The sequence below is a fragment of the Eriocheir sinensis genome, chromosome 29, assembly GCF_024679095.1.
Source record: "Eriocheir sinensis breed Jianghai 21 chromosome 29, ASM2467909v1, whole genome shotgun sequence".
Taxonomy (NCBI): Eukaryota; Metazoa; Arthropoda; class Malacostraca; order Decapoda; family Varunidae; genus Eriocheir; species Eriocheir sinensis.
The window spans coordinates 4,835,537-4,847,101 of NC_066537.1; the positions used below are offsets into that span (position 1 = coordinate 4,835,537).

General features: G+C 45.4%; 1 protein-coding gene across 1 annotated transcript; it reads left to right on the top strand.

The window, feature by feature from the left end:
- Positions 1 to 1,874: 1,874 nt before the first annotated feature.
- Positions 1,875 to 5,976, top strand: LOC127004830 (uncharacterized). Its single transcript, XM_050873008.1, has 4 exons — positions 1,875 to 3,162; positions 3,887 to 4,314; positions 4,430 to 4,633; positions 5,000 to 5,976. Exons 1-4 carry the CDS (start codon positions 1,875 to 1,877, stop codon positions 5,066 to 5,068), a joined length of 1,989 nt encoding a protein of 662 aa, XP_050728965.1. The 3' UTR covers positions 5,069 to 5,976.
- Positions 5,977 to 11,565: the final 5,589 nt, after the last annotated feature.

Sequence of the window (11,565 nt, forward strand, 5' to 3'; positions counted from 1 at the left end):
GCGAGAGTTACATAAAGCCCAGCAACACATCCCTCAGACTCCCATAAGTGCGCGGCCCTCCGGCGCCTCCGCTCCTGAGACACCCCGCAGCCACTACCACAAAAACCACCACCACCACTGCTACTACTACTACTACCACCACTACTACTACTACTACTACTACTACTACTACTGTTTGGTGAGTAATCTTAAAATCGTATCAGAAATTGACCTCTCGGCCACTCAACTATACCTACACTTTTTTATATAGAGGAAGTGAGTAGCGGGATTTTTTTTTTCTCATTTATATTTTTTCTTTCCCTTCCTTTGCTGCGGAAAAAGATACACAAACGTCAGGAACTTGTTGTTGTTGTTATTTTATTATTATTATTATTATTATTATTATTATTATTATTATTATTATTATTATTATTATTATTATTATTATTATTATTATTATTATTATTATCATCATCATTACTGGCTACGCGTGTTGTGTCGCTTACTGAATTATTTCCTTTCCCTTTCTTTTTTTTTTCTTCTTAATTCATGCCTACTTACTGACATACTTACCTACCTACCTACCTATATACCTTTCTACCCTTATATTTACCTACTCTCTAACCTACCTATGTATCTATCTACCTTATCCTCCTCCCCTTCTTTCTCTTCTAATCCCCTTAATCCCTTTCCTATTCCAGACATACAACTACACCCCTTCAAAGAATCCCAGCTCACCAAAAATGCAGCTGGCGGCAAGACATCAAAGAAGCTTAACTGCCGTGCTAATCTCTTAATTCCCTGTACCTGTTGCCGCTCTACATATATGCATAAAAGCGCCCTCTGTCTCGGCTAGCATCATGTGATCACACCTAAACAGAGGGCGCGTTTATTCATATATGTAGAGCGGGAGCAGGTAAAAGCAATTAAGGGATTAGTAAGGTAGTTTATTAAATCTTCTTTGATGTCTCGCCGCCAGCTGCATTTTTGGTGAGCTGGGATTTTTTGAAGGGGTGTAGTTGTATGTGTGGTTGCTTGTTCATGTGTAGGTGTGTGTGTGTCGGGGGGGGGGTTATCTCTCTCTCTCTCTCTCTCTCTCTCTCTCTCTCTCTCTCTCTCTCTCTCTCTCTCTCTCTCTCTCTCTCTCTCTCTCTCTCTCTCTCTCTCTCTCTCTCTCTCTCTCTCTCTCTCTCTCTCTCTCTCTCTCTCTCTCTCTCTCTCTCACAAAAAAAAGTAACAACGTAAAGGTGTATGAGGTTCAATTAAGAGATAGTAAATTAATTAGTTGTGTAATGTTCTATCTCCTATTATCTCTGTTTCGTAAGACTTGATGGAATGTCACACGCACACACACACACACACACACACACACACACACACACACACACACACACACACACACACACATAATCTCCCCCATGTCAAACTTGGCCTAAGTATGACATATTATCAAAGATTACTAACTGAAAAACAACATAAGCCTCTAATCTCCTTCTCGCCTTCGTTAGATGACACAAACTTCACCTTCAATAATATTTTAGATTGCCTGTTTGCGCCATACTACATTCACTTAGAGAAAAGTAATCAGTCGGGTGTACGGTGGCCAATGACACGTAAAGATGGTTTACATAATAAGAAAAACTCCCAGGGAACGGCATCGGCCTGACTGATACTGTTGGTTATGAAATAATGATACAAGAACACGATTGGCTGATACGAGGAGAGATATAGAGTGAGACATTTTTACCCCTATAGACCTAAGCAAGGATTATAGAGTCCTTGGCCTGAGTGTCTACCCTTCTGCACACTCCGCCTCTCTGTACTGGCGCACCAAACAGCTCCTTCCCTCCCCCACAGGCCTGAGCGACACGCCCCGACCCTCGCCAGCCGTCAACATGCGGCTCCTCGCCCTGTCCTCAGCGCTGCTGCTGCTGCTGATGGCCTCCAGCGGCGCCTCTCAAGACTCCGCCACAGAAACACCCACGGAACCACCCACAGAATCTCCCACAGAACCACCCACAGCACCACCCACAGAATCTCCCACAGAACCACCCACAGAACCACCCACAGAATCTCCCACAGAACCACCCACAGAACCACCCTCAGAATCTCCCACAGAACCACCCACAGAACCTCCAACAGAACCTCCAACAGAACCACCAACAGAACCACCCACAGAATCTCCCACAGAACCACCCACAGAACCTCCAACAGAACCTCCCACAGACCCTCCCACAGAACCACCCACAGAACCTCCAACAGAACCTCCCACAGAACCCCCCACAGAACCCCCCACAGAACCTCCCACAGAACCTTCCACAGAACCACCCACAGAACCTCCCACAGAACCACCCACAGAACCACCCACAGAACCTCCCACACAACCACCCACAGAACCTCCCACAGAACCACCCACAGAACCACCCACAGAGACCCCTACAGAACCACCCACAGAACCTCCCACAGAACCTCCCACAGAACCTCCCACAGAACCATCCACAGAACCTCCCACAGAACCACCCACAGAACCTCCCACAGAACCTCCCACAGAACCACCCACAGAACCACCCACAGAACCTCCCACAGAACCTCCCACAGAACCACCCACAGAGCCACCCACAGAACCTCCCACAGAACCACCCACAGAACCACCCACAGAACCACCCACAGAACCACCCACAGAGCCCCCCACAGAACCACCCACAGAACCTCCCACAGAACCACCCACAGAACCACCCACAGAACCACCCACAGAACCTCCAACGGAACCACCCACAGAACCACCCACAGAACCCCCCACAGAGCCACCCACAGAACCTCCCACAGAACCACCCACAGAACCACCCACAGAACCTCCAACAGAACCACCAACAGAACCACCCACAGAGCCCCCAACAGAACCACCAACAGAACCACCCACAGAGCCCCCCACAGAACCACCCACTGAACCTCCCACAGAACCACCTACAGAACCACCCACAGAACCACCCACAGAACCTCCCACAGAACCACCTACAGAACCACCTACAGAACCTCCCACAGAACCTCCCACAGAACCACCCACAGAACCACCCACAGAACCACCTACAGAACCGCCCACAGAACCACCTACAGAACCACCCACAGAACCACCCACAGAACCACCCACCACGACCACCACCACCACAACGGTTGCACCTCTAGGTAATTAACGATGTGATGTACTGGTGTGTGTGTGTGTGTGTGTGTGTGTGTGTGTGTGTGTGTGTCTGTGTCAGACTTACATTACGATATCACGAATTCAAGTACAACATCAAGTACTCAGTTTTATCGCCTATCTCGAGTCCAAATACGAGTATATTTGTACTTTAATCGAATCCAATTACAAGAACTTTTTGTTGATTTAACCTTTAGATTTTACCGGCAGCAAAATTAATATAAATATGCGTAATGTACAGACAGATCTCATAACGTTATCTCTCTCTCTCTCTCTCTCTCTCTCTCTCTCTCTCTCTCTCTCTCTCTCTCTCTCTCTGCCTGTCTATCTGCCTATCTATCTATCTATCTATCTATCTATCTATCTATCTATCTCTCTATCTATGTATCTCTCTTTATCAAGTACTGAATTGCTAAGTGCACAGACTAAACTTTATAACCGTAGCAGCCATAGTAAGCGGCGGCGTAAAACTCTGCGGATACAGCTTGCCGCATTTTACTAACTCTGGGAATTTTTAACCTTATATATATATATATATATATATATATATATATATATATATATATATATATATATATATATATATATATATATATATATCTCTCTCTCTCTCTCTCTCTCTCTCTCTCTCTCTCTCTCTCTCTCTCTCTCTCTCTCTCTCTCTCTCTGTTCCTGCCACTTATGCCCTCTCCCTCTCCTCTCCCTCTCCAGACCTGTTCAAGCTGACGAAGGATCAGCTGCAGCTCATCAGCGATATCCTGGACAAGTTTAAGGTGCTGGTAGAAGGCTTTTCTGACGCGCCCCCCGCCGTGCTTCGCGTGCGGGGCAGCCGTGTCCACCCTGCGGCGTGGTGGCGCGCGGAGGCGGCGCGTCCTCGGGAGGACTCCACCTTCTGTGTGGAAACCGCTTCCGAGGACGGTCTCTGCCATAAGCTGGAGAAGGACCTTGAGGAGACGAACGCCTTGGTGGCCAAGCTGGAGAACGACGTGGACTCCTGGACGGGGTCTGATCTGACGGATCTGACGAACCATCGGGAAAGCCTTAACGTGGCCTACGAGGCGGCCGCGGAGGAACCTGAGACCTTCAAGGAGGAGATCAAGGAGGAGGAGTTCACAGCAGCCATCGACGATGTGAAAGAGGTGTGTGTGTGTGTGTGTGTGTGTGTGTGTGTGCGCGCGCTTATAACATGATGCACGGCTGCCAACACTCCTGTATACTATTCTTAAATCAATTCTTTTTTTCCTGAATCCACAGAACGTCGAAGAAGGGTCTAACAATGTGCAGGAGAAGATCGATCAGTTGGACTCCTCCGACGACAATGATAATTCCGTGGTGCTGGCGGCCGTCCTGGGCACCCTCGGCGGCCTCTTGTTTGTGGCTCTTGTCGGGTTCTTCGCATACAAGTACATCAATAAGTCGAAGGCCAAGAAACAGACGCTCGATACCTCCTACGAAACGGTGAGTGTGTGGCTGAGGGATGAGGGAGGTGTGACATAAAGGCATTTTGATACTGCTAGAAAGAATAGCAGAGGAAGGGTCCAGGAAGGAGAGTGTGTAGTATGGACATCAGCGTTGCCAGATTATCGTATTCACCACTTCGTCTTCATTACTTTTAAGCCTCAAACTCTCGTACCTACACAAATAACGATAGAAAATTGAAGTTAGCGTTAAAACCCCTATTTATTGATGTTTGTTTGTTTGTTTTTGCATTCGTTATTGGTCAGAAGCTACGAAAATGCAATGCGATGAGTGCGATAATTTGACAACGGTGATGGACATGTCTCTCTGAAAGCCTCTTCTTTAACGTCAATAATATCTTTCCAGCCCAAGGAGCAGAACATCGCTACTGACAGTGTGTCCAGAAAAAGCTCAGCATCCAGCCAGGACCCGTGAATAAACCCTCAGAGCCGATCCCGCGCTGTGAAGTAAGCCTGATCACACTGCCGCCTATGATCCTAGAAGCTAATCCAACGAGAGGAGTGACTCGAGATACCAAGACAATAATCTCCCTCATAGACGATCCCGCGCTGAGAAGTAAGCCTGATCACATCGCCGCCTATGATCCTAAAAGTAGATCCAACGAGAGGAGTGACTCGAGATACCAAGACAATAATCTCCCTCATTGCCGATCCCGCGCTGAGAAGTAAGCCTGATCACATCGCCGCCTATGATCCTAGAAGTTAATCCAACGAAGCAAGGAGTGACTCGAGACACCAAGACTCACTCCACTCCGACAAAACGAGGGACAATATTCTCAAACGCTTCACCTTGCACACTCAAATTTGACAGGACATTCGTGGGTGTTTTGGGCGTTTCCAGAGGTACTTTCATGACCCTGGTGGTAGTTTGACCCTTCTTCTGTACCTTCAACGTGGAAAAACACTCATGATAACCCGATTAATCTCCTTTTCGACCTCTGGAAATAGTTGACGTGAACGGTGGAGGCGATTGAGAATACCGACTGAGGATATCCCAGCGAACTTCACCAAAGGCTTTCTAAAACGACGTAGCTATGCGGGTTGTGCTTACCTTACCTTCAGCAGTGCCAGCGGTGCCGTCCAACATATGCTACAGTGCCATCATGACCTCAGTGTCGCCGCTCTTGTCCCGGGAGTCACACATGAGGTCAAAGTCATCCTGGAACATCGAACATGGGAGTTGATTTACGATTTATACATTTATACATTTATATATTTATTGTTACTTTATACACTGATCACAATGTACATAGTTGCTCTTCGCCTCTTCTTCAATCGACTACATAGATAATAAAGAGTGAACCTTAAATGGATGTTGAATAAGTAGTGTGTATATACAAGCCTTCTGATAGAGAGGGAGGGGGGATTGACACCAGGGAAACAGTATTGGAAAGGTATTTGTCTCGTAATGGACCAGCAATGGATGGTGATGATGATGATGGTGGTGGTGGTGATGGTGATGATGGAGTCGGTAATTTATCCTCACAAGAACCATTTATCGTTTTTTTTTCCATATTTTTTTTAATCATAAATTTACACTATTGATGAATGAGGTGATTAAGGATTTATGAATTTATACTTCTAGCTTAATTAACTACTACTACTACTACTACTACTACTACATTTTTCCTTTCATTCCTCACTTAATTTTCCAGTCAATGTCTTTTATATTTTTCCATCAATATCTACTCATCAATGGGACTCTGTTTGGGCCTATACCATTCTTTTAATAGCCCTTTGACACCCTTTCCTGGCTCTCAGTAAAAATAATAACAATAATGTCGTAAATCAGCAAAATGCAGTAATTCAAAACATACGAATCAATGCAGAGCCATAAACACTACAACTTCAGCCTCAAGCGATCACATATCACAGCTCATAGCACAGTTCAAGGACATTCGGATTCTACCTGCTAAGCCACTAGAGACTATCCAATTCTCCGAGGCGGCTTATAACAGAGCTACCAAGTCAAGGCTTTACAGATATCAGCTTTCTATGTATAGGTCTGACGCAGCGTTGGTAAATTACCGTACTCATCGCTTTGCATTTTCGTAGCTTCTGAGCAATAACGAATGCAAAAATAAACAAACAAACATCAATAAATAGGAGTTTTAAAGCTAACTCCAATTTTCTTTCGTTATTTGTGTAGGTACGAGAGTTTGAGGATTAAAAGTAATGAAGACGAAGTGGTGAGTACGATAATCTGGCAACGCTAGTCTGACGTATGCCAAGTGACGAAAGACCAAGGATTCAAGGTTGCTAAACATGGTCTTTATTCTCAGACGCTTCCACCTCACACCAACAATTCCCAGAGGCCGAAAAGAAGATCAGTCGGGTTCTAATGATCGTTTTTTATCAAGTTCAAGGTACAGAGGAAATGTCAAACTACTACCAGGCTCATAAAACTACCCATGATAGTGTATTCTTAGACTTCCAGAGGCCGAAAAGAAGATCAGTCGGGTTCTAATGATCGTTTTTTCAGGTTCCAGGTACGGAGAAAATGTTAGACTATTACCAGGCTCATAAAACTACCCATGATAGTGTATTCTTAGACTTCCACAGGCCGAAAAGAAGATCAGTCGGGTTCTAATGATCGTTTTTTTCAGGTTCCAGGTACGGAGGAAATGTCAAACTACTACCAGGCTCATAAAACTACCCATGATAGTGTATTCTTAGACTTCCACAGGCCGAAAAGAAGATCAGTCGGGTTCTAATGATCGTTTTTTCAGGTTCCAGGTACGGAGGAAATGTCAAACTATTACCAGGCTCATAAAACTACCTAATGAAAGTCCTCAAGACTCCTCCTACGAAAGCTTTGCCAAATATGTGTAGCCTACGTCGGCGCTGATAGTTTTTAGAATACAGACTCAGGGTAGACTAACAAGTATTTCAAGGCGGCTCATAACACGGTACCAGTTCGAGGCTGTAGATTAACTAGCTAGGCAGTGGAATACCAGTGACGTTGGACCAAGAATTCAAGGGAACCAACCAAGGGCGACTAACCAGTATTCCAAGGCGGGCCATAACGCATCTACCAGTTCAAGGAAGGATAAATAAGAACATAAGAACGCAAGGAGTCTGCACGAGGCCGGTTGGACTATCTGGGTCTGAGGTATGCTAGTGACGTGGGACCTAGAATTCAAGGAAACTAACCAAGGGAGACTAACCAGTATTCCAAGGCTGGCCATAACACATCTACCAATTCAAGGAAGGATAAATAAGAACATAAGAACGCAAGGAGTCTGCAAGAGGCCGGTTGGACTATCTGGGCCTGAGGTATGCTAGTGACGTGGGACCTAGAATTCAAGGGAACTAACCAAGGGAGACTAACCAGTATTCCAAGGCGGGCCATAACACATCTACCAATTCAAGGAAGCACAGATAAGAACATAAGAACGCAAGGAGTCCGCAAGAGGCCGGTTGGACTATCTGGGTCTGAGGTATGCTAGTGACGTTGGACCAAGAATTCAAGGGAACCAACCAAGGGAGACTAACTAGTATTCCAAGGCGGGCCATAACACATCTACCAATTCAAGGAAGGATAAATAAGAACATAAGAACGCAAGGAGTCTGCACGAGGCCGGTTGGACTATCTGGGTCTGAGGTATGCTAGTGACGTGGGACCTAGAATTCAAGGGAACTAACCAGTATTCCAAGGCGGGCCATAACACATCTACCAATTCAAGGAGGCACAAATAAGAACATAAGAACGCAAGGAGTCTGCACGAGGCCGGTTGGACTATCTGGGTCTGAGGTATGCTAGTGACGTGGGACCAAGAATTCAAGGGAACTAACCAAGGGAGACTAACCAGTATTCCAAGGCGGGCCATAACACATCTACCAATTCAAGGAGGCACAAATAAGAACATAAGAACGCAAGGAGTCTGCACGAGGCCGGTTGGACTATCTGGGCCTGAGGTATGCTAGTGACGTGGGACCAGAATTCAAGGGAACTAACCAAGGGCGACTAACCAGTATTCCAAGGCGGGCCATAACACATCTACCAATTCAAGGAAGGATAAATAAGAACATAAGAACGTAAGGAGTCTGCACGAGGCCGGTTGGACTATCTGGGCCTGAGGTATGCTAGTGACGTGGGACCTAGAATTCAAGGAAACTAACCAGTATTCCAAGGCGGGCCATAACACAGCTACCAATTCAAGGAAGGAGAAATAAGAACATAAGAACGTAAGGAGTCTGCAAGAGGCCGGTTGGACTATCTGGGCCTGAGGTATGCTAGTGACGTGGGACCTAAAATTCAAGGGAACTAACCAGTATTCCAAGGCGGGCCATAACACAGCTACCAATTCAAGGAAGGAGAAATAAGAACATAAGAACGCAAGGAGTCTGCACGAGGCCGGTTGGATTATCTTGGCCTGAGGTATGCTAGTGACGTAGGACCTAGAATTCAAGGGAACTAACAGAATGAGATTAACCAGTTATCCGTATTGGTTCATAACTTCTTTACGGGTGCAAGTAAACCAGCTTCTAGGCTTGAGGTATGCCAGTGACGTCATGCCAGTAATTCAAAGGGGGGAGCGTGGTGGCCTTATCTTTATTGGTGGTGGTGGTGGTGGTGGTGAGGCATACCGGAAAAGTGTTATGTTAAGATAAAGAGGAGTGGAAAGTATTGACACAGAACGCAGGAATACGACGCTTGATATCATTCCTTATCAAGCTGAAATCTGCAATTATCACACCGCCATGTTAGCTTGCGATACAGAGATAAGCGAATTGGCGCACACAAAGTAAACGGTAAATTAGAGATCGCAAGGATATATTAAGTAAGAGGAGGGTATCAGGACACCTCTCCTCCCGAAACTGACCTCTCTTTCGGCCACCTCTTTTGATTCTTTTTTTTTTTTAGGAGCAGCGAATAGCGGGCTTTTTTTTATTATTGTTTCTTTTTTTTTGTGCCCTTGAGCTGTCTCCTTTGTTGTAAAAAAAAAATTACCATGAAAAGTGTGGAAATTATGAGTGATTCTGCTTTTTTTTTGCAGTTAAGGAGACAGTTCAAGGGCGTAAAAAAAATAAAAAAAAAGCCCGCGACTCATTGCTCCTGAATAGAGATCAAAGGAGTGTCCAAAAAGAGAGGTCGATTTCGGGAGGAGAGGTGTCCTGATACTACACTAATTAATTCGCAACAGTAAGAAGTAGTGTTAATACGAGTGAGCATATGATTCAGATTGGAAGTATTATCAATGGTGATTATGTATTGACTGATAACTGACTGTGACGTGTGCTATCGTAGAGACTTCCCGGAACCAGCGTCACCTGCCCTGCCCGCGTCACCTGCTCCGAGTCACAGGCCTGGGCGTCTTAATGGACTATTGCTAATGGACTCAATGGGCTAGTGCCTCTTAAGGACGATGAGTAAAATAATCTGTGTAACTACCTTGAGGCCAATAAATCAACCAATCATCAAATCAATCAATCAGTTTTAATGCTTCTTATAATTCTTTCCCTTTTTTCTTCCTCTCTCTCTCCTTCCTTCCCTGTACTTGCTCTTCCCCTTCTTTCCCTTCTCTTCCCTTCTTCCTCCTCCCCTCGTCACCAGCTGGGGAGTCTAGTTCTTCTGATTCTTCTTCCTTCTTTCTCCTTTTCTTCCCCTCTTCTTCCTCTCTCCTTCCTTCCCTGTACTTGTTCTTCCCCTTCTTTCCCTTCCCTTCCCTTCCCTTCTTCCTCCTCCCCTCGTCACCAGCTGGGGAGTCTAATTCTTCTGATTCTTCTTCCTTCTTTCTCCTTTTCTTCCCCTCTTCTTCCTCTCTCCTTCCTTCCCTGTACTTGTTCTTCCCCTTCTTTCCCTTCCCTTCCCTTCTTCCTCCTACCCTCGTTAGCTGGGGAGTCGTCTAATTCTTCTGATTCTTCTTCCTTCTTTCTCCTTTTCTTCCCCTCTTCTTCCTCTCTCCTTCCTTCCCTGTACTTGTCCTTCCCCTTCTTTCCCTTCTCTTCCCTTCTTCCTCCTCCCCTCGTCAGCTGGGGAGTCTAATTCTTCTGATTCTTCTTCCTTCTTTCTCCTTTTCTTCCCCTCTTCTTCCTCTCTCCTTCCTTCCCTGTACTTGTCCTTCCTCTTCTTTCCCTTCTCTTCCCTTCTTCCTCCTCCCCTCTCGTCATCTGGGGAGTCTAATTCATTGATTCTTCCTCCTTCCTTCTCCTTTTCTTCCCCTCTACTTCCTTCCTTGTACTTGCCCTTTCTCTTCTATCCCCTCCCTTTCCCTTTCCCCTCCATTTCCTTTATCAGAAAATTTTACTTTTTTTTTGTGTGCGGAACCTAAATACGAATTAAAGTTTTTTCTTTTACTTTTTTTTTTCTTTTTCTGTGCGTCCATAATGGCTATGCATTTTTATATTAATGCTCCGACTACTACTACTGCTACTACTACTACTACTACCACAAATAATAATAATAATAATAATAATAATAATAATAATAATAATAATAATAATAATAATAATAATAATAATAATAATAATAATAATAATAACTATAATATTAACACAAATAATATGATCCGCCCCAGTGTACAATGATCAAGCCAGCCGTGACACTAATCCCTCAACAAGCACAATAAATGCAACACACACACACACACACACACACACACACACACACACACACAGCCTGACACTCTTATCACCCGCCACCAACACCAGTCATTGCACACCCTTCATGACGAACACGTGTAATCCCTCGCGACGCCGATAGCGATATCTCGGTGATGAAGCAACAGGGGGCTTAACGGGCCGAGGAGTGGCGATAACCCGGAACATAGGGGGGTGTATGCGCCTTGGGGGACGCCGCCACGCCTATAGTCTACCACACCCACCTCACGACCAGCGCTACTAAATTATCGCACTCAGCCGCGTAGCACATTGTATATTCCGGTTTCTGAGTCACAGCTATCGCAAACA

Excerpts from the sequence above, each read along its gene's own strand:
- LOC127004830 (XM_050873008.1), top strand. The coding sequence starts at position 1,875 with ATGCGGCTCCTCGCCCTGTCCTCAGCGCTGCTGCTGCTGCTGATGGCC. Across the intron at positions 3,163-3,886 it reads CACAACGGTTGCACCTCTAG|ACCTGTTCAAGCTGACGAAG; the intron begins GTAATTAACGAT and ends CTCCCTCTCCAG. Across the intron at positions 4,634-4,999 it reads TCGATACCTCCTACGAAACG|CCCAAGGAGCAGAACATCGC; the intron begins GTGAGTGTGTGG and ends ATATCTTTCCAG.